The 23,170-nt window shown below is 35.7% G+C and overlaps 3 protein-coding genes across 4 annotated transcripts in view; 2 read left to right on the forward strand and 1 right to left on the reverse strand.

The window, feature by feature from the left end:
* Positions 1–2,394: 2,394 nt before the first annotated feature.
* LOC107005880 (ABC transporter B family member 11-like) lies at positions 2,395–8,287 on the forward strand. Its single transcript, XM_015204531.2, has 13 exons — positions 2,395–2,528; positions 2,689–2,892; positions 3,363–3,417; positions 3,518–3,693; positions 3,778–3,999; positions 4,088–4,326; positions 4,404–4,929; positions 5,039–5,312; positions 5,640–6,496; positions 6,579–6,845; positions 6,938–7,201; positions 7,297–7,590; positions 7,716–8,287. The coding sequence occupies exons 1-13, from the start codon at positions 2,415–2,417 to the stop codon at positions 8,067–8,069; spliced, it is 3,846 nt and encodes a 1,281-aa protein (XP_015060017.1). The 5' UTR covers positions 2,395–2,414; the 3' UTR covers positions 8,070–8,287.
* Positions 8,288–9,665: 1,378 nt separating this feature from the next.
* LOC107007356 (diacylglycerol O-acyltransferase 3, cytosolic) lies at positions 9,666–11,612 on the forward strand. Its single transcript, XM_015205948.2, has 2 exons — positions 9,666–10,101; positions 10,586–11,612. The coding sequence occupies exons 1-2, from the start codon at positions 9,742–9,744 to the stop codon at positions 11,456–11,458; spliced, it is 1,233 nt and encodes a 410-aa protein (XP_015061434.1). The 5' UTR covers positions 9,666–9,741; the 3' UTR covers positions 11,459–11,612.
* A 179-nt stretch (positions 11,613–11,791) lies between these two features.
* Positions 11,792–23,170, reverse strand: part of LOC107005201 (SWI/SNF-related matrix-associated actin-dependent regulator of chromatin subfamily A-like protein 1) — a 13,039-nt gene continuing 1,660 nt past the window's right edge. Inside the window, exons 5-24 of one of the 2 annotated variants that reach the window (XM_015203731.2) lie at positions 22,277–22,352; positions 22,015–22,081; positions 21,138–21,204; positions 20,954–21,020; positions 19,852–19,935; positions 19,737–19,778; positions 18,041–18,196; positions 17,054–17,131; positions 16,224–16,292; positions 16,046–16,111; positions 15,829–15,957; positions 15,699–15,755; positions 15,215–15,304; positions 14,187–14,252; positions 13,477–13,545; positions 13,305–13,409; positions 13,037–13,162; positions 12,415–12,473; positions 12,275–12,311; positions 11,792–12,184 (exon numbers count right to left, since the gene is read on the reverse strand). In XM_015203731.2, the coding sequence (XP_015059217.1) occupies positions 12,038–12,184; positions 12,275–12,311; positions 12,415–12,473; positions 13,037–13,162; positions 13,305–13,409; positions 13,477–13,545; positions 14,187–14,252; positions 15,215–15,304; positions 15,699–15,755; positions 15,829–15,957; positions 16,046–16,111; positions 16,224–16,292; positions 17,054–17,131; positions 18,041–18,196; positions 19,737–19,778; positions 19,852–19,935; positions 20,954–21,020; positions 21,138–21,204; positions 22,015–22,081; positions 22,277–22,352 (1,657 nt within the window). In that variant the 3' untranslated portion in view covers positions 11,792–12,037. Of the gene's footprint in view, positions 12,185–12,274; positions 12,312–12,414; positions 12,526–13,036; positions 13,163–13,304; positions 13,410–13,476; positions 13,546–14,186; positions 14,253–15,214; positions 15,305–15,698; positions 15,756–15,828; positions 15,958–16,045; positions 16,112–16,223; positions 16,293–17,053; positions 17,132–18,040; positions 18,197–19,736; positions 19,779–19,851; positions 19,936–20,953; positions 21,021–21,137; positions 21,205–22,014; positions 22,082–22,276; positions 22,353–23,170 lie in introns of those variants that run through there. The other variant, XM_015203732.2, reaches the window with a different exon arrangement.

Here is a 23,170-nt window from a genome sequence, read left to right on the forward strand (position 1 = left end):
CCAACATTCTACCACAATGTTCCTCTAAAATACATAGTCAATAAATTATTATATTTTAAGACAGTCTTTTTTTTATATAAAAAAATAAAATAAAATTGGTTTGACTGATTTTCCTAGTTAACTAGAGGATCTGATATTTTTTAATCAGTTAACGAAGGAGTTACGAAGTAACGATAAAATTATCTATACGTAATACGTAGAATAATTACTACTATTTGTACTATGATAAATTATATATATATTATTCGTGAATTTTATATAAATATAAAATATTTTGTGCATTAAACTATCCTGCTCGAGATTTGTTTGTTACTATTTGGAAAATTATGCAATTAAGATTCCTTAACTTTTGGTGGCTCAATATTGTAACCAGTACCTCAATATTAGCAATGGAGTGGTTAAATATATTTTATAAGAAACTTTGTAATATAATTTTGAATTGTAGTCTCTTGTCCATGGAATTAGGCAAAGTGGTCCTGAAAAATATTTTAATATATATATATAAATGTTTACATCAAATTATATTAATTTATTACATTATTAAGTAATTAATATAGAGAAATATATATTATAGTAATCAATTGCAAAGTAGTTGCATCATAAACATTATTAATAAATAATAATAAATTTAATATAGGGATTCTTAATTTTTATCTTTACCTTGATAGTAGTAATGGAATTTGCACTTAGAATTCAAAATATGAAAGAAGTAACACACAAAAGAAATCGAAAATGATTCAACATCTATTATATGTATAAGAAAATAATTTTAACGATATATAAAAAATATAATTTTTCGTTGAAGGTATAGTTAATTTGTCCGAACTCTCTTGACTAGCTCCACCCCGACTTAAAAGGGTAGGGCGCGTAATTCCGATCGACTATCGACTGATAAAAAAGAAACAATAACAACAACGAGATAATCACATAAACGAGAGATAGCGAAAGAATAAGCAAATATTTAAAAATAATACAGTACTAATCAAAGAATTGTTATATATTTAGTTTTCTTCACTAATTATTAATATGACGTTTTCAGCTTAAACATATAATAATTGAAGAATATTAAATCTTTCGTACGAATGTTTAATTAAATAACTAAATTATTGGTACTTTTTGTGACGATTCGTTTAAGGAATTAATTAAATTTGGAGGATGTCTAAAAGGAATTTATACCTTTTGCTGATGATTTGAGCGTTGTTATGGCGCTATCAAATACTTTGCTAATTTAAAATCGAAATTTATAATTACAAAAATCTTCTCGAAAATATTTATATTTTTCAATTTTTATTACTAGTAAAAAGTTATTTTTTTTCTCGAGAAACTTAATCAAACACCTTAATCTCTGAAATTAACATTTTTGTCTTCTTAGAAACTTGGCCACACGAGATATTATTTATACGGTATCTTAACACGTCCTATTGTATTCACACTTTGACTTTTTTACAGCGGTCAAACATGTGAATAATGAAAATATATCTTTTTTTTCTTGAGCGTTGTGTACTTTTATACCATATTTAACTCTGTGACCCTGAAAAAAAGACAGGGCGCACTAAGTTTTCACTATGTGTGGGGTTCGAGGAAGGCCAGGGCAGACCACATGGTCTATTGTACCATCCTAACCTTGCATTTCTACGAAAGACTGTTAATAAAATTTTAAGTTATATTTTAACTTAATTATATTATGTCTTAGTATGGAATAAGACATCTTTAATTTATCTCTAAAAAATCATTCGATGTGACATTAAATATATCTAAAGTCTATTTGAAAGACTATAAATACAAAGAGAGTTTGTTATTCTCTATATGTTTCATTCTTAGTTCATTTTCAAGTTCTTTTGAGTAAAAAACTAGTAAGACAATCATATTACTTTCTTGCAAACATGCTTCATTTTTCTTTTTTTTCGAGTCGAGGTCTATGAGAAACAGTCTCTCTGCTCTTCGAGTTATTTCAAGAGTATTGACAATGCTTCTTGACTTCACAAGTTATTGCTTGTATTTTTTCATTAACATACTTATATAATCCTTTGCTTTGGTTGCTACCGTATTATTTGTTTGTTGTTACTGTTTATTTTCTTTATATGTTTTACTTGAGGGTTTATCGGAAACTGTCTCTCTACCCTCACAAGGTAAGGGTAAGGCTGCGTATTGATATGTAATTGATGTTGTATAGTTAAATAATCCTAATTATAGGGTGGTTTCATAATCTTGATGTTCTTGTTATAATTATTATTATACTCAACATGTTCCTATTTGATAGATACTTTTAAGAAAAAATATTGAGGTATTACTTCATGTTGTACCACTAAAAGACTTGACTTTTTCTGTTTTATTCATTTTCAAAGTTATGTTCATTATGCTTTATTATCTTGCTTACAGGCTGGTATTAAAACGATCGTTGGAGAATCAGACTGATGGAAGAAGAGAATGCGAGTGGACGAGGCACTGATAACATAGAAAATGAAGTTTTAGAATCCTCAGATGGCTTGAATTGTGCACGAGTATCGGAGAATACAGAGAAACAGAAAGTGGTTGCTGCTCATAAAGTTCCATATTATAAGCTGTTTTCCTTTGCTGACCCTGTAGATCATGCTTTGANGACGAGGCACTGATAACATAGAAAATGAAGTTTTAGAATCCTCAGATGGCTTGAATTGTGCACCAGTATCGGAGAATACAGAGAAACAGAAAGTGGTTGCTGCTCATAAAGTTCCATATTATAAGCTGTTTTCCTTTGCTGACCCTGTAGATCATGCTTTAATGGTTATTGGTATGATCACAGCTGTTGGTAGTGGAATCTGTTTTCCCCTGATGGCTGTACTGTTTGGAGAGTTAGTTGATTCCTTTGGAATGACTGTGGATAGCGAAAAAATTGTTCATGAAGTTTCTAAGGTACAAGGATTTTTTCGATAGGATGCTATTCTGATAATCTATCTGTCATAGCCCAAATCGTCGTTTTGACCCTTCAGACATCACAGTTTCAGCCGTTTGGCTGTGGCCTGTAAACCTGTGACACATGAAGTCCAAAATAGCGCGTGTCGTGTTCACCTGTACTCATTAGCTCACCCTTCATCATTGGAAATCATGCCATCATATACACCTTTAAGGACATAGTAAACTTTTTTTTCCACACCACCATGGAGTCTAATTAGCTTTGATACCATATTTGTGACATATCGAGTCCATGACATGTAAGGAGATCTCATGGATTTGTACCTGATGCCTCATTGAGCCTGTAATCCTCACATTCTCCGTCATGAGTGTCATACTATCCGATACTTGGATTGTTCTGCAGAAGTTCTGATGAATTGGCATGGTGTTATTTCATTAAAATGCTTTCTTTCCTGTGCTATTTTTTTCAGGTAGCCCTTAAATTCGTATATCTGGCTCTGGGTTCAGGTCTTGCTACATTTATCCGTATGTATACTTGCCATGACGATATACCTTCTTCTATTTTCATGCCATTGTTAAAGTTTAAGTTCAAGAAACCTCACTATTCATACTAGCATCTTTCCAGAGGTGGCTTGCTGGACAGTCACGGGGGAAAGGCAGGCTGCTCGAATCAGATGTTTATACCTGAAAACTGTATTAAGACAAGATATTGGATTTTTCGATCAGGAGACTAACACTGGTGTTATCATCGAAAGCCTGTCTAGTGATACTCTTACTATTCAAGATGCCATCGGCGAAAAGGTATATCTTCAAAACAGGCCCTATGTACATCAATACCATTTGATATATGTGGAAGACTTAGCCTGCATTCACATTAAACTGCAGGTTGGAAAATTTATCCAGGTATCAGCTACATTCCTTGGAGGATTAGTAATAGCTTTTATTAAGGGGTGGCGTCTAGCGTTGGTCTTGTCATCTTCGATTCCTCCACTAGTCATATCTTCTGCTGTCTTGATTATCCTTCTGGCGAAACTAGCATCCCGTGCACAGACTGCTTATTCAGAAGCTGCAACTGTTGTTGAACAGACAATAAGCTCAATTAGAACAGTATGAAGAGTTGGAAAAAGACACTTCTTTTCAATTTTCAACTGTTTCGAGAGTTTTCATTCACTAAGTTGCTTTATTGTTTGGGCAGGTTGCTTCATATACTGGAGAGAAAAGAGCTATTTCTGAATATCAGAATTCTCTGAACAAAGCTTACCATTCTGGTGTACAAGAGGGGTTGGCTTCAGGGCTCGGTTTCGGTGTTTTTATGTTTGTCTTCTATTCAAGTTATGCTTTAGCAATATGGTATGGTGCAAAAATGATTTTGGAACACAACTATACAGGAGGAGATGTGATGAATGTCATTATGGCTACACTGACCGGCTCCTTGTAGGTTCCATTCAAATCTTCTGAATTATATCTACTTATCATTGGTCTTTTATTCTATCTTCTCATTGTAATTGCAGTACTTTAGGATACGCATCTCCGTGCTTGCCTGCGTTTGCTGCTGGAAAGACTGCAGCGTTTAAAATGTTTCAGACGATAAACAGAAAGCCTATCATAGATCCTTATGATATGAAAGGACAGAAACCTCTTGACATTAGTGGTGACATTGAACTTAAGAATGTTCATTTCTGTTATCCAGCAAGACCACAAGAGAGCATATTTGATGGTTTCTCTGTGTCGATACCTAAGGGAACAACGACAGCTCTAGTAGGGCGAAGTGGAAGTGGAAAATCGACTGTGATCAGTCTAATAGTGAGGTTCTATGATCCACAGGCTGGTGAAGTTCTGATTGATGGTATAAATATCAAAGAATTTCAGCTTAGGTGGATCAGGGGGAAAATTGGCCTTGTTAGCCAAGAACCTGTGCTGTTTGGTTCGACGATAAAGGATAATATTGCCTACGGGAAGGATGATGCAACACTTGAAGAAATTAAAGACGCAGTTCAACTTGCCAATGCATCCAAGTTCATTGATAAATTACCTCAGGTCAGAGTCTAAAGTTGTTTTATTTTAATTTCTATCAAGTCATAGCTATCGAAAGTTCTTCTCAATAGCTTATAAAAAATATTTTTGGCCATTGCTCCTTCTAATTCAGGGACTAGATACCAGAGTTGGCGATCACGGAAATCAGTTATCCGGTGGCCAAAAGCAAAGAATTGCTATTGCAAGAGCTATACTGAAGGACCCCAAAATTCTACTTCTTGATGAAGCTACAAGTGCTCTTGATGCAGAATCTGAGAGGATTGTTCAAGAGACATTGGATAGTGTCATGATTAACCGAACTACGGTAATTGTTGCACATCGCTTGAGCACAGTAAAGAATGCAGATACAATAGCTGTACTTCAGGAGGGAAAGATCGTCGAAAAAGGTGTGTCATATATACTGATCTTTTCCAGTAAACCAGATTCCAGATTGTTAGTTATTCATGCTGAAATCAATGTGATTATAAATATGATAGCAGAAAGAGTTAATGGTTAAAAACATTCCTTAAGTATCCTGGTTTTTCGATTTTCATACCTGAACTATCAGGTGTGGGAGTTTCCTACCTGATAGCTCAGATATGAAACTTAAAAAATCGGAGTACTTTAGGCGTGGTTTTGACCCTTCACTCTAGCAGAAATGTATGTATTCGTTTGTTACCTGGCGAATCTTGTTTTTTCAGACTGCTAATTTCTTATACCTTTCAAACTTTTAGGTTCCCACTTGGAACTAATGAGAAACAAGGAAGGAGCATATGTTCAGCTTATACAGTTGCAAGAGCTTAGCAAATATTCAGGAGAGCAAGAGTCAAATGAACTGGATAGTGAAGAGATAATCATAAATCAGCAGATTCCTGTGACACGATCAGCAAGTAGGGGCTCGTCGAGGATTGAGAATAGCAGCCATCATTCGTCGTCCATGTCAGTTAGTGCAGCAGAGAAAGCAGTTGGTGAATGTCATGATCCTAATTCAACAGTGGTATTGAGTAAGGATAAAGACAACACGATTTGTCGCTTGGCCTTAATGAACAAACCCGAGATTCCAGAATTAATAATTGGTAGCATAGCTGCAATGGTCAATGCTCTAATATTACCTATTTTCGGGGTACTTCTTTCTAATGTTATCAAGACATTCTATGAGCCGGCTCATGAACTCAGAAAGCATTCAAGATTTTGGTCATTGTTATTTCTTGGTCTAGGATTGGCATCTTTACTAGCGACACCCTTGAGGACGTTCTTTTTCGCTGTAGCAGGATGTAAGTTGATACGGAGAATTCGCCTAATGTGCTTTGAGAAGATAGTTTACATGGAGGTTAGTTGGTTTGACAGAAAGGAGAACTCGATTGGGGCAATTGGCTCTCGACTATCTACAGATGCAGCATCTGTCCGAGGTATGATTGGAGAGTCACTCGCTTTGTTTGTGCAGAACACGTCAACGGCTATAGCTGGTTTAGTTATTGGACTAGAAGCAAGCTGGCAATTGTCACTCATAATGATAGTTATGGTTCCTCTAATCGGATTAAACGGATATCTTCACATGAAATACGTTAGTGGTTTTGGCGGTGATGCTAAGGTTAGCTTCAAACTTCTGTACTAACAAAATGCAGCAAGTAAAATTAGCAATTAGTAGTTATGCAATTGAATTTTTTGGGCAGAAACTATACGAGGATGCAAGTCAAGTTGCGAGTGAAGCAGTTGGAAGTATCAGAACAGTGGCTTCTTTCTCTGCTGAAGAGAAGGTGGTGCAATTGTACAAAAGAAAATGTGAAGGTCCAGTCAGAGCTGGAATAAAAGAAGGGCTTGTGAGTGCTGCAGGTTTTGGTTTTTCGATGTTCTGCTTGTACTCTGTCAATGCTGCCAGTTTTTATGCTGGTGCTCGATTGATGGAGTCCGGTAAGGTCACATTTGCTGAGGTTTTTCGGGTAAGTCTCGAGAGGTAAACATAGAACTTTTGTCAAGTCTCTCTTTATAAGTTCCTTCTCTGTCATTTAACTTTCCTACTTCTGAATTTCAGGTTTTCTATGGTCTTAGCTTGACAGCTACCGCGATTTCTCAATCAGGTGGCCTTGCTCCTGATTCCACCAAAGCCAAAACTGGTGCTTCTTCAATTTTTGCACTTCTTGACCGGCAATCCAAGATAGACTCGAGCGATAACTCAGGAATGACATTAGAGAATGTGATGGGGAACATTGAGTTTCGACATATCAGTTTCAACTATCCAAGTCGACCTGAGGTTCAAGTCCTAAACGATATATCCCTAGCCATTAGCTCCGGTGAGGTAAATCCTAACGCATTATTCATAGAACCCTTTTCCACTCTTGTTACGCGATTTGACAACAACTGTGATGAAAAAAATGTAATCTTTTATGTTAGACGGTTGCTCTAGTGGGAGAAAGTGGGAGCGGAAAATCAACAGTTATTTCCTTGTTGCAAAGATTTTACGATCCGAATTCAGGCCTTATCACATTAGATGGAATAGAAATTCAAAAGCTGAATGTGAAATGGTTGAGAGAACAAATGGGACTAGTAAGCCAGGAGCCTATATTGTTCAATGACACAATCAGAGCCAATATAGCATATGGAAAAGAAACTGATGCCACAGAAGCAGAAATATTAGCTGCTGCTGAGTTAGCAAATGCTCACAACTTCATCAGTGGCTTACAACAGGTACGCCTCAGTCTCAAACAAGTTGGGATCGACTATATAAATCCTCATTTCTTCAGTTAAGCTCAATATTTTCTAGAATATTCACATATCAGACAGATAAAGATTCATCATGTAACAATGTGCAGGGCTATGAAACAGTAGTTGGTGAAAGGGGCATACAACTATCTGGTGGACAGAAACAAAGAGTTGCAATTGCAAGAGCTATAGTAAAATGTCCAAAGATATTACTACTAGATGAGGCCACAAGTGCGCTTGACGCGGAGTCTGAGAAAGTAGTACAAGATGCACTTGACAGAGTTAGATCAGGCAGAACAACAGTTGTGGTGGCTCATAGATTGTCTACAATTAAAGGAGCTGATGTGATTGCTGTGATCAAAGATGGTGTCATTGTGGAGAAAGGAAATCATGAAACTTTGGTTAATAGACAAGATGGTATTTATGCTTCTCTAGTATCAAAGTCTGCCAGCACTATGAATTAAGTAGTCGTTTAGGCCAGTCCGATGCACAAAACATCTCGCATTTAGCAAATTCCAAAGGGTCGCAAACCAATGGCTGTGACCTAGGTAGTTTACTCCGATGCAAGCATCATTGACTTTATTACTTGAACTTGTGACCTATAAGTCACACGAAAACATGAATAATGCAAGTATTTTGATTCTATTACTTGAACCTGTGACCTATAAGTCACACGAAAACATGAATAATGCAAGTATCATTGATTCTATTACTTGAACCTGTGATCTATAACTCACACGAAAACATGAATAGTGCAAGTATCATTGGTTGGTTCTATATATTACTTGTAATCTTTTATTATTACATTACACCGGCCTAATTAAATTATCATATCAGGCTCGATACAAAGAATTACGTGATGTAATATAAAAGTTAGCTTAACTAAAGAAAAAAGAATTAAAAGTTGTAAATTGTTAATTTCACACTTGAATAAAAGTTAGCTTAACTAAAGAAAAAAGAATTAAAAGTTGTAAATTGTTAATTTCACACTTGATTAAGGAAAGGAATAAATAATCTTTTTTTCAATTTGGAGAATTTTTAAGTCGTCCAAGCAAAGAAACCCCAAAAAGATATTATTTGCTTGCTCCTAAAGTAACTTCTAACAAATTCTAAAGCTAATTAGTTTAATACCTTATCTTTATTTTAATAATTAATAATTAATAATTTAAGTCTCTAATTAGTATCTTATTTTTCAAACTTTGCTAGTAAACATGTAGACAATCAACAATTTTCTTTTTTATGTTTTAGCCTTTTCTTTATTATGGTTTAATATGCATATAATTAATTAAAATCTCAAAATATTTTCACGATCATAAATACTGCCATTTAAAAAAATCTATCGCATTTAAATATCTCTTTTGATAGAGTGTATATAAACATTACACTAAGGTGATATAAATATTCATTTATCGACGTAACATCTGCTGTAATAAAATCGTTAAAACCCCTTCGCTATTAATTAGAAATNTCGCATTTAAATATCTCTTTTGATAGAGTGTATATAAACATTACACTAAGGTGATATAAATATCCATTTATCGACGTAACATCTGCTGTAATAAAATCGTTAAAACCCCTTCGCTATTAATTAGAAGTCTTAAATTCATCCCTCGTTAATAATAAAATTGAAATATAGAAATAACATCTATTTAAAAAACGTAAAATGGAGGAAGTATTTTCTATTTTCTATTGATAAAATATTTGCTATGATAATTATCTTAACATCCCAAAAAGAAAAAAGAAAAAAAAAACTGAGACCGCAGAATGCCACGTAATCAATCTTTCACATCACCACGTGTCACTTATCTGGCACAATCACAGCCGTCCATTTCTCTAAAACTCAATCGAACGGTTCAACGAACACAACAAACGCGTGGCGGGAAGAAGTAAAAACGTGGGAAACTTATAACTGTCACAATTTAGCGGGTGTACATGCCACGTCATCATCCACCTCATCTTTAACCAATCAAAATCCTCCACGTCAGAAAACAGTTACGTCAGTTATTCAAACTTTTTAAATTTTTTTTTCCTTTATATAATAAAAAAAAAGGAAGAGAAAAAAAATATATAAATTTATAGGAAGAAAAAAAAAATTCTTGTTCAGTGTAAAGTTGAACAAGAATTTGATCATCCATAATGGAAGCCTCTGCCGGAGTTTTACGCCGATTTCCTTCAGTCACCGGCGCCGGTGTCGGAGTTAGCAGCAATCCATTGAATCGTAGTTGTAGTATTTCACGTGTTAGTTTGAAATCAATGGGTTGTGGGTTTTACGATGAGGGTTGTTTGGAGTATTATTCATCTGGTAGAGGTGGAATTATTAGGTGTGGGAAGAAGAAGAAGAACAAAGAGAAGGATATGGCGGAGTTGAAGAAAACGAAGAAGAAGATGAAATTACTTAAGGGTTTGACGAAGAATTTGTCGAATTTGAATGGGATGGGATTAGGGTTTGGTTGTGATGTTGATTTGGTTGATCAAGTTCAAGGGAAGACAATTTCGGTAAGTTTTTTTATGAATTATGCTTACTAGCTTTAGCAATTATACATAGCCTTGTTATATCGGGTTCATCTGAATTAAGTACTTTCGATCGTTATAGGATTAAACTAGAGTTTAAAAATTCTGGATCCGTCTCTGAATAGGTTTAGCCTTTGTTATATGTTGAAGTTCATTTGAAATTTATAGCAATTTCTAAAAGCTTAGATCTTACTAGACATTGTTGGCAAAAAGATTGAAGCTTTTGAAGTGGTACATTGGATGATTGTTGCAGTGTTATCGATTTTGTTTTAACATGATTAGCACTTTTAACAGCATGTTTTGGTTAATCCTCCAATGTTAACTCCTTCCCCTGTTGTTGATTTGCTAAATTTAGTTAGTAGGAAGACAATGGGAGTGCGATTTTCTTGTAGAGGCGCCCGACTATTCGTGCTAGTTGATTTAGTTATTGCTATTCCAGTTTATTTATGTTGTTGTTCTCTCTTTGTAGGAGGCGGCGGAGCTATTGTTGGGGCAGCTTCAACAGTTAAAGGCAGAGGAGAAGGAGTTGAAGAGGAAAAGAAAAGAAGAAAAAGCACAAATGAAGATGAAAGTAGGAGCAAGTGAAGTACAGAGCAACACAAGGAGCTGTGCAATGTCGTCATCTTCAAGCTCGTCTTCAGAATCGAGTGATTCAAGTGATGATGAATGTCAAAATTTGGTTGACATGAAAAGCCTGAAAATCGGAACACTTGCTCAAACGATTCCTGAAGCGTGTGGTCGAGCACTTGAGAATGCAACACTAAACCCTTCCCTTTCAACTCCAGAAGTCGATACAACAGTAGAGATCTCAAGCATGCCATCAACTACCACGGAGGAATCAACCGGGAAGACGACAAGTTTAGAATTTTCAGTCCCTGAAGAAAAAGGCGAATGCTGCTTGGTAGCTAGTGATTGCCACATTGGCAATGTAGGCAGCAGTATCACACCAGGCACTAGGTCTAATGTATCATCTATAGCAGCAGCTACAACGACAACAGCAGAGGGGACAAAGAGAATCGAAGTATGTATGGGTGGTAAATGCAAGCGATTGGGCGCTGGAGCGTTACTAGAAGAATTCCAACGCGTTGCTGGGATTGAAGCTGCAGTCTCTGGTTGCAAATGCATGGGAAAGTGTAAAGTTGGTCCTAATGTCAAAGTTTCAGGGTGTAGCAGCAGCAGCAGCTCGGACGCCTTCCCAGCCGGTGACTCGGTTGCTGTTAGCTCTGCTCCAACTACAAGTAACTCTCTATGTATTAGGGTTGGTTTAGAGGATGTGAGTCTAATTGCAGCCAATTTACTTGGCAGATATCAAGAAGTAGGGCTGGCGAATGCTTTGCCTTAAATCTTTTTTTCTTTCATTAGCAATGTAGTAGGTAGGTTTTTTGGGATTTTGGCAATGAGTTTGAATCTTTTTTTGTAATGTAAATATCAGCAATATAGATAAAGTTTGCTATTTATGTGAATATTATCATTATATAGTGAGATGGTTCTTTTTATATTTGGTATAATTTTGTCCTTGTGATGTTTGATTTAATCTACAAATGATTAATCTACAAATGATTTGAACTTTGCATGTAAATCTTTAACAAATGTAACATGATTGCTAAATATCATATAACATATAGAAAGGGACTAAAAACACTCATTTGAAGACATGAAATGTACAATCCCAAAATTGAAATTAAGGCGTAGTTGATTGATCGATATCATTAATCATTTGATATTCAAAACATACAAAAAAGGCGATAAAATAGTTAGAAACAAAAAATGTGTTTACCATAAGCTGCATTTCTAACAAGCCTACATCTATCAGACAAAAATGAGGGAATACACCATACTACTTGCAAAACAGTATCATATACTAGTCGAATATACACTAATGTGCATACAAGATGGGGGTTCAATATTTGTTCTTGAGTGGCTACTGAAGACAATGTTTTTTGCTGGGATCCTGAGGTGGTGAGTTATTACAGCGCTTTATGAAGGAGTCGAGGGTATTCTGTTTTGAAGAGCTGCTGTGGGACTGATTAGTCGAAACTTCCAATGATTTCTCCTGGCCATCAAGCATCTGTTATATACAGTTGTAGATTTATTAGCTTAAAGTGTCAGTTTTGTACCTCAAGTATTCAAGCACATAAAGAATTAAACAGAAGAAGACCTGTCCAAGGTTGTCAAGCTTGCTCTGAACGGAACCCCTGCACAAGAGACGTAAACATAACCATTACACCGTAGTTTCTAATTTGGTATCGTTCAGAGTTGAATAAATCGGAATTCTCTACTAGTAACAAGGGAACATACCAAATTATGTCATCAACAGTGTCATTTGCCAGCAGATAACACACATTGACAGAGGACACCTAGAAAGGAAGTTTGTTAAAGTTCTGACTCTGGAATTCTTGGTTAGCTCTTCTGATAAATGGACACACAGAGGCACCCATAAAATCAGTAGTTAAACAAAAGTATTGGAATCCAGACAGGTAATACCAAAACACCGCAAATGAATCAGTGTCTTACTTTTTATTTATAAAAGACAAATGAATCAGTGTCTTGCTGTTTATGCTCATTTTATTTTTCTATTTTTGGGTGCATGAAGTGCTAAGGAACCATCACGAGGTAAGTATGTCAAAGATGAATTTAAGGACTCTGCAAACGAGCATTGTAATGGATGAAGCTAGAGTTGGACATCAATGAATCTCATGGCTAAGACTGCTTAATCACACACGCATTCTTAATATACAAAGCTCAAGTGGAAAGAGAGTCCTGGAGAGGGTGATTCTTTAAGTATAGTGTGGTCAATACTGGCCATTGAATATTTGAGCTTGCAGCAACAAAAAACAAGCCAAGCCAGGCATCCTAGCAGATTTGAAAATAATTCAAGCAGAGAAGTCATCCTGAAACAATTATACATTCTGTAGCTCACCTGGCCAATTCTGTGAGCTCGATCCTCGGCTTGAATAAGGTCACCTGGTGTCCATGATAATTCTGCAAATATCACTGTGCTTGCTGCTGTTAACGTTAATCCAACTCCCGCAGCTCTGATGGAAAGCTACAATTCAATAGTTATAACAATATTATTTTCCATCCTACATAATCTCACTTTCCAACTGTATTTAAGGATCGATAAGGAAATCATTCCAACAGTAAAATTACGCTGTTTTGACTAATTATAAACACATTAATGACATTACCACTGCAGCCTTAATTGTTTCTTTTTTCTGAAAATCTGTCACCAAATCTTGTCGTAATGCTGATGGAGTGCTGCCATCAATCCTAATACAACCAACCTTATTCTTCTGCAAAACAAGGGAATGTTCAAGTAGTCTATAATTCTCAAAATCTACTAAAATATGAAAAACTTACAAGTAAATACTCATGTATTGAATCAATCATTGATTGATGATGTGCAAATATCAGGAACTTGCAGTTTGCCTGCATGTTTGAAGAAACCAAGTTACCACACCAAGAAGCATGAAAAGAGTATCAAAGTTTATATGAACAAGCAAGATGTGAGCATATTGGAGAAGATGTGCGACTGCTCTACACACAGCATAAATCGTTGTCAGAAAAAAGGCAGTAGCATTTTGCATGTCAGAGCACTCTTTGGTTAAATGATAGAACTGATATGAGGACCTTCCAAGCATTGCTTAACAGCTTGAACCTCGCACTTGACTCGAAAGTAGTTTATATGAGAATTTGTACATTTAGACAAGTCTTAGTTGACCTCTGTTGTCATTAGCCACCTAAAACTCAAGTTGAAACTTTGTTGCTTTGAACTCATCGAGTTACAACAATGCTCCCAATATCCTAATTTATCTATAGGTCATTAGGTTATGTATCTGGTACTGTAGTTTATTTCTTCTATCTAACTAAATGCAACATTTTCTGATGCTATCTTTCTCTATTGCTCTTCAACATGAGAACAATATATTCCCTTTCCTCGCAGAAATATTGTTTTCTAAACCAACATGATGAAAGATATAAATAAAGAACACTTCAATACAGAAGTTGGAGATGCTTTCACTTTGTATTCTGAATATCTAGGATGTAGAAGACACAAAAAATCATCTCACCTCAACCATGGTTCCTAGGTAATCCAAAACTGCTGGAATTTTGGCCTCAGCGGAGGCAGTGTAAATCTGCAGCCCAACAAGCAAAGTATAGGGGTTACAACTCTAGTAAAATATATCAATTCTAGCAATAAAGCAGCAAATCAAGCTTTAGAAAAAAAAAATATTCCAAAAAGCTAAGTGCACATGTTCTAAGAAAAAAAAGAGAATCAAATACATAAGTAGTTAATTACAGGGAGTAAATCATACTTAATATACTTACAAGAAACTAGAAGATTCTAAAGGAATATATTAATGATAGTAGGAATATGGAAGAAGCATTGGTATCTGCTGGCATTGAACACGAATTGTTCAGAAAACAGATCTTTTAATGTTTGGGGGAAGAGANAGCAATAAAGCAGCAAATCAAGCTTTAGAAAAAAAAAATATTCCAAAAAGCTAAGTGCACATGCTCTAAGAAAAAAAAGAGAATCAAATACATAAGTAGTTAATTACAGGGAGTAAATCATACTTAATATACTTACAAGATACTAGAAGATTCTAAAGGAATATATTAATGATAGTAGGAATATGGAAGAAGCATTGGTATCTGCTGGCATTGAACACGAATTGTTCAGAAAACAGATCTTTTAATGTTTGGGGGAAGAAAAGTCATAGCTTTTCCTTCAACCTGGTTTTCAACTTCCCAATTGAAATAAGTTATAGATAAGAAGAGATTCTATGATCTAGGGTCCTCCTTATTTGAATCTTCTACCTACAGGAAAGACATGCATGAGACTAGTCATGGAAATGTGATCCACTAGCCTCAAAAGAGGGTAAGCTTTTCAAACCGCCTGCACACAGGAGCACTATTCTAACAGCATTTTTTTGGAGAAAGGGATACTTTGTGAGTCAATTCTCAAGGATCAAGAGACAAAGAGAAGCATTATGCAGAAAAACCAGACATACTATTTTCAAGAGTCCATGATATAGTGATCAACTCTCAAACTGATAAAAAAATAAATAATCAGGACAGAAGTTTGCAAATGTACCTTACTGATGAGGCTCTTCTCTGCAAACTTAAGAGAATTAGCCTCCTCCTCGGACTGAGCTGATTTACCTTTCGCCTTAATGACCTCCAACTACAGGACACAACATTAGATTAAGTAAATATCGTCCTCAGAAATCAAGGAAAATCAGGCATCATTATTGAAGACAGTTCAGTACAATCTTTGGACAGGGAGTATCAGACATCATTTACTTTACTAAATTCCAATATTTAAATTCAAATTAAGAAAAGGAAGTTTCAGAAATGTGTAATAGAATATTAAGTGTACTGTGAAAAATACCACAGCAAGTGTTAAGGTATTCACAGTTGAAAAGTCAAAGAGGTTCCGGAAGAATTGAAGTCATTCAACGCATAAACTTAGACGATAAAAGAATGCAGAGGAAACAGCATTTCTGGTTAAAAGCCCATTCAAATTTTAGGGTGGGCAGGGTTATACAAAAGTGCAATCACAAAGGATTCAGGAGTACCTCACGAAATAGAGCATTAACTTGTCTCATCTCCTTCTCCCCCAAGTTTAGGAAAACCTGCAATAAAGTGAGAGAGAATGAGATGAAGTCATGCAGCTAGAACCATCAAATGTAAACCTAAAATTTATACCTGTTGCCTCCGCTTCTGAGGGAGTTCAGAAAGGACATCCTTTTTCAGTCGTCGAATCATCAGTGTTGCTTTGATTAAACTGTGCAGCTCTTCGTGATTACTTGCACCTTGATAAACTCCAAAGATGCCCTAGAATGTTCAGCTAACCTGTTAGAGCACTTCTTAATTATTGTAAGATCTCAGAGGCGGCTTCTGATCCAGGAGAATTTTGACTTACACCCTTGCAATAGCGGTTGCCATATTCATGCACGTTCTTATATACAGTAGGATGCAAGGCCTCGAGCTGTGAAAGCACAAAATTTTAGCTCAGAAGAACTTCAATTTGAAACTCGACTGCCATTATAAACTGTATGCGGAGCCTAATACTTAATTGATCATAAAAGCTGAACATATACCTGTTTGAATAGTTCAATTGGCCTTGATAAAGCAGGAGTTCCACTGAGCAATATCACATACTGAGCTTTCTGCAGCAGTCAACGTGCAAGTTCATCAGGACCACTCGTAACTTATACATATGGTGAAAATGTATGCTGATCAACTTGGATGGGAATATCAAACCAATTTTGTTTTGCAAGTTCGTTATTCAAGATCCATTTGTCCANTTGATAAAGCAGGAGTTCCACTGAGCAATATCACATACTGAGCTTTCTGCAGCAGTCAACGTGTAAGTTCATCAGGACCACTCGTAACTTATACATATGGTGAAAATGTATGCTGATCAACTTGGATGGGAATATCAAACCAATTTTGTTTTGCAAGTTCGTTATTCAAGATCCATTTGTCGACGGTCCAACTGATACTTTTTGTTTCTTTTCTTTTCTTGTTCATTTCGATGTGTTCTATACTGGAGATAGCTTTAGACAAAGTCACAAAGGAAGAGGTTGTGGAGAATTCTCTGCTGTAATTGTATCTTGAAATATATATTGCATACAGTTCAGGGTGGTGCACCAGACTAATTGATGTGTACCTCTTTTCACAAGTGATACATCCAATTACTTTCTGTTTAGATGGATGAAGTTAACAGTAAGAAGTATCAAGAGATGCCTTACATGTACCGTACACAGGTCACTGTGGTGATATGGCCGTCTACATTTTTTCTTTTTTTCTGAAAAGTAATACTTCCATTGACTTACCGTTGGATAAGATCTCAATATAGACCAACTCCCACCCCTGAACACAGAGAAAATGCATGCAGACCATTTCTTTATAGAATAAAGGAAAAGACCTGTAATAAGGGAAGGGAAGCACTGGTTCTTTTTGCTTGGGCATTTTTCAAGTAGTGTGATTCATCTGCTATAACAACCTGAATAAACAAATCATCATAGATAACAATCATTAAATAGCATGAAAATACAACCGTGACATCCAACACAATGAACTTACCCTAAACAAAATAATCAAGAGCATAGATAAGTATCAATATCCATACATCGAACTGAAGTAACAGTACGGGACCAGTAAGCCTCTTGTATTTTTACTATCTGTTAAGAAATGGGTCCAGGATCTAAATCAACTCCAAAACCTAGCTCATGAGGTGATAACTGGCCAAGACCATACAAGGTGACAACAATCCACTTCCACTATCAATGTGGGATAACACCCCCTGCATGACTCGAGCTGAACAATAACCCATTTCCTCCATCATGAGGGATGCTTAACACTATCATGATTTTCCAATTGTCTTTTGACAGCTCAAGACATTAGTTGTTAATATAAAAGTGTAAAAGCAGCACATGAAAGTGAACCAATTAAGTGTTGCCACTGAAGCAATAAAAGTGTATCCAAGCAAATAAGAATAGAAAAAAATTCCAGATAACAAAAAGGTTCTTTGATTTCCTGGATAGGGTTCTACAGCCCATCAAAGTCATCTATCATTTCCTCTAAGTAGTCCACCCAACATAACAAGGAACCACCTCAAACAAAATTCATCGAGCCTCAACTTAGTAAAATGAAATGGCAATTTATGTCCACCGCATTGCAATCGTTATATAGCAAAAGGGTATCCAAACAACTAAGAATGGAACAAAATCCAGATAACTCAATGGTCCCTTTTTTTTCTGTCTTGTTATATCACTTACAAGAAATAGACAAACACATAGATCCATGCATCACGGTCTATCAAAAGATAAGTTACGAAGGGTTCAGACTGTTCAGGTATAAGAAGATTGAATATAGCTGATGCCAAACCTTGTATATAATGTACTACAATTACCTTAAACGTTGATGCCATAAGTAAATCTTGAAGCTTAGGTACAGTGTCATATGATACTATGTTGAACACACCATCAAGGTGAATGGACTTCTTAGTGTTTGGAGGAACTATTTTAAATCCTCCCTTATTTGAACCGCTGCTTTTAGATAAAACTACCTATATCAAATAGAAGAAAAAAATTAATTATCAGGGGACTGGAAATGCAAAAAGCTTGTAATATTACAGTAAATGCACTTCTAGTGGCATCAACTCTAGCAGGTTCCATTGCATGGAAAGGTAAAAATGTTAATCAACTCATACTAACCTAGTGACTGAATAGCAACAAAAAGCTTCTCATAATCCACATCAAAGTAGGCTGGGTAACAGAATGAGATTATGGTGATGAATTATGCGTGCAAAGTAGTCCATTAGAAACTTTTGCACCACAGAAACAACAAAAAACTGCCCCTTAGAAATTAGTTTCTTTACATATAAAACAATATGGTAGACAAGGAAGATAGGGTGCAATAAATGTTTCTTTTAGAGGGAAAAGTAGTATTTTCAATCCAATTTATTGAATGAACTTAAAAGACTAGAAGGCAGCTTCTGCCTTAAAAGAGATTTGTCAATAGAAAAGATTGCTCATACCAAATGAAGAAAGCATCTATGCTAATCATCTACACTAGTAGGGACCTGGTGTGTGCACCAAAAAGAAACTAAAAACATGAGGTTGTTCCTCAAGTATAGAATGACATTCTCAACCCCATCAAATGTTCTCCTATTCCTCTCTTTCAAAATCAGCCACATAAAGGCTAGAGGAGCAACATGTGGCTAGGCGAGAAGCATAAAACTCATTGCTAATATGCCGAGGCAACTGAGGTTTCTAATAGGAAATGCTTTTATACAATGTAGAAAATCTGAAGGGTAAAAAGAATGAAGAGAACAAATTGTGTACTGTAGAACTTGATTTCATGAATACAAGGAAATACTCATTTAATAACACGGAAACACAACAAATTAAGCCATATTAATTAGGTTGACCAACACTTTTAAGATTGGCACCTTATTGCTGTCCTTGACTTTCAGTTATCCTTAACATTTTGTGTTTTTTTGTTTCATTTTCTTGCTATTACAACTTCTCCATAATCTATCAACCAATTAATCATATCTGAAGAAAGTTTTGACATTTAAAACATAAGAACAAGATATTCTAATGATTCAACATCCTTAAGTATTCACCATGGTATGAATTATCACAAAACTGCAATATACTAAATATTTATACCACCAAATTAAACTAATTTATTATATACATCTTTTTTCCTTGTGCAACAACAAAAATGTGAAATTTTTACTTGAAATGAAATTGAGGATATCTGGGAACTCGAGTGAACTCTTTCATGAGAAAACAGGGATTTTGTAGAGCTAAATTTTGAAGTACACCTAACTTCCCAGACTGNTTTTTACTTGAAATGAAATTGAGGATATCTGGGAACTCGAGTGAACTCTTTCATGAGAAAACAAGGATTTTGTAGAGCTAAATTTTGAAGTACACCTAACTTCCCAGACCGAATTGTAAAGACTAATGCAGGCAACATGATACTAAATGTATTTGTGAAAATCATTATATTTAGATCTCAAGATCATTGATAATTCTAAAACATCAAACAACTCACTCCATCTTCACAAAAAAAGTAAAAAAGGTATTGAACCATACAAGTATTTCCGATGACGGGATGTTCATCCACTGTTGAATCATCTGCATTAAAGCACCAAAGACGGTGAGAATAAGGCAAAACTACTGATAATTTACAAATATTAACATGACTTACCGAAGCCCAGTGAAGCCGTAAGGCAGATGGAGCAAGAACAAGAACTGGCCATGATTCACGGACACATGAAACCACAGCGATAGCCTGCAATGTAAGCAAAAATTCAGCATGAACGGTATACAGAGATAGGGTAACCAAATATGCATGTCAAAGAAAATTCTGATTATAGGAACTTGATTATAAAATATGTCAATACTTTTGGTCTTATGTGTATTCAGTTATGGATTGAGGAATATAAGCACATGCTAGCTGAAAATCAAACTACCTATGTCACATATAGTTGTGATTTGAAAGAAACAAAAATAATCTTCTGCCAAGGCATACTTAGGTAGTATATAGTAACCGCATAGTTTCTTATTCTCCAATGTGTTTACTAATAGTTTTTTTTTGACAAAGATAATGTTGAAAATGTGTATTACTATTTGTTGCTTTGTTTACTTTGAATCTTCCTAATTTTCTATCATACTTCTTTGAGCCGAGGGTCTATCCAAAACAACCTCCCCCCCCCCTCAAGAAAGGGTAAGTCTGTGTACTTCCTACCACCCCAGTCCCTGCTCTTGGGATTATACTGGGTTTCTTTGTTGCTACTGTTTAGCTGGTGTAAATTAGATCTAGTCATTTGGATGCAGCAATGTCATCTCGAGGTATCTCTTATGGTTAGATAAAAGCAATGCAAGTGCTCATACAGACGTCAGGAAACGAATAACACCATTTCTCCACGGGATCAAATATCAACTAGTTATGCGAAATAATTTAAGCAACCAACCTGAAACCTTAAGGCAATGGGTGCAAGGCCCAAGACCTTTACAAACCCTTTGGAAGCCCTTACATAATTCAAACCCTTCAGTGCTTACGACCTCATTTTGGGGTTTACACATGAACTTCAATATGGCCTTTCAGGCTGACAACAAGCTATCAAGCTAGAACTAGGACATAAAGTAGGACATCATAGGAAAAAATAACTCCATATCAAATATAGTGAAAGGCTGCAACCTAAATAAATAATTAATACAAACTTGATATTGTCATTATATGAAAATATCATCATGTAGCAGGTAATACTATAAACTAACATCCAATTTGACATAGTTTTAGCCACAACCTGAAGAGTCTTTCCAAGTCCCATCTCATCAGCCAACAGGATACGCCCTCCATGTTGTAATGCAAATCTAAATAGGAAAACGTTAGCCTTTCTTTCTAGTCAAAGAAAAATGTGCCCTTTCTCTTGGTCATATTGATTAATAGAGAGAAAAACTTGAAAACTTTAAAAGAGTTGTACAACATACTTAACCCCTTCCCGTTGAAAAGGCAACAGCTTTGTTTCAATACTATTTGGAATAAATTCATAATGATCTGGTAAAAAAAAGAGGAATTGAATAAGCATACTAGACGAACTGTCCTTTTAAACAAAAGGAACATTTTCGTGATATATAAAAGCAGGTGTTACATAGACGAGGATAAGATGTCCTTCTATAAAATTCTAGGAAACAAGAGCGTAATAAAAAAATATGCTAACATGACCCTTCCAATATGAACTGGATAAGATCTACTAAGGATGTTTATGAAGGTCTAACGATATTCCACTGGTTGCCTTCAGCATTTGCTTACATATTCAGATTCTTTCACATGGAATCATGGTAAATCTGTGCCAAGTCAATTCTCACTCTCATAAGTCTAAATTGAAGCTAACTTGTGAACCCAGAAATCAGTTTATACTTGCAGAAGTGAGTTGAGTCACAAATTGACCTAAATGGATTGGGTAAAGGATTGGGATTCCAAAGGTGCATAAAGATCTTGAGAAACCCAACCATTGCCTCAATGTTTTGATTGGATGCTCAACTTCTTTCACAATATATACCATCAGAAGGAATGTCTTATAGGTATTGAGAGCAATACATTTAGCAAACCAACATCAAATACATGGGCCTAAAATGACACAAGAACCAGCATACAAGAATTTGTTTAAAATGGTTGAACCAGTTGTTCAACCTGTGCATCGTCTAATTCTTGAATTTACTCTCCCTATTCTGATCAGTAATCTCATTCCAAGCACTAGAAGAAAGATGGTGCAATTTCTGTTATTTCTTTGCTAACCTGTTAAATGATAAGCATCGCCATATAACCTTCATGGTAGTAATCAAGCAGAGTAGCAGTGAATTTTACCTCGAAGGTCAGGCATCACAGAAGCAGCAGCGATGGCACGTTGCACCAGAGGATCTAAATTCTCCAACTTGCATGTAAAAGATGAACCAAAATTAGCTTGCTTGAATGAGGAGCAAAAAAGGATTTAAAGTTTAAGTTCCAGCTTCTATGGGAAGAAAAATATGCACAAGGTCCATCGAAGCTAACTCCTAATAGTTTTATAGTCTCATCTGAAGTTGGGGAACTGTAATTCCGGGAGACCAAAAGGATTTGAAATCCTTACCTCTAGATTGGAGCCAGAAATTTCATGGAAAACTTTTTCTGCTACAGACAACGATGACAAAGGAAACATCCACAACCTGCAACATTAAAGAGGTCGTCACTGCATTTAAATTTCGAAATTATCCCTGAATAACATAATTTAAGATTCTTGGCCAACCCACATTCTAACATGGATAGCACCAGAAAAACAACATCCCCAGTGTAATCTCACAAGTGGGGTATGAGGAGGGTAGAATGCACGCAAACCTTACCCCAACCTTTGTGGAGTGGAGAGGTTGTTTTCAATAGACCCTCGGGTCAAAAGAAGTGTAATCATAACAGGATAGAAAGGAAAATAACAACAAATAGCAAGATTAGCAAAACAATCGAAGTAACAGTTAGTAGTAAAATTGAAGAAAAAAATAGCATGCAAATACAAGGTAAGACTACTGAATAAGAAAAAGATGAGAAAAGGAGGCTAGCTCCCTGCCTCTACCTCAGGATTCAGGAAAGTACTAAAAGGCACAACTAACTGCTACCCTCCTACCCTAATCCTCGGCCTACAAACTTAACAAATATTCATTGTGTTAAGGATGAAGCTATTCAAGAGATGGGAGAGTAGTAATTCCCAGAAAACAAATATGCTTTATCCTTTCCTCCTTTTTTACGATTCTGATTGCAAATATACTTGGACATCAACAATAAGGCAGTTTAAAGTCACAAGAATAAAGAATAAAATGAAAAAGTATTTGTTATCAGTTTGTGTACTTGGTTGGAATCGCAGAAAACATTGCTTTTTGTTCCTTTTAGACTTTAAATTCCCATATCTCTTCTTTATCGGGGTTTATTGGAAATGAGGATTCATTTTGCTGACACTAACTAGTTGGTAGTGTTGTTGTCCTTGCGTTGGGGGGGG

Source organism: Solanum pennellii, chromosome 12 (assembly GCF_001406875.1).
Source record: "Solanum pennellii chromosome 12, SPENNV200".
Lineage (NCBI taxonomy): Eukaryota > Viridiplantae > Streptophyta > Magnoliopsida > Solanales > Solanaceae > Solanum > Solanum pennellii.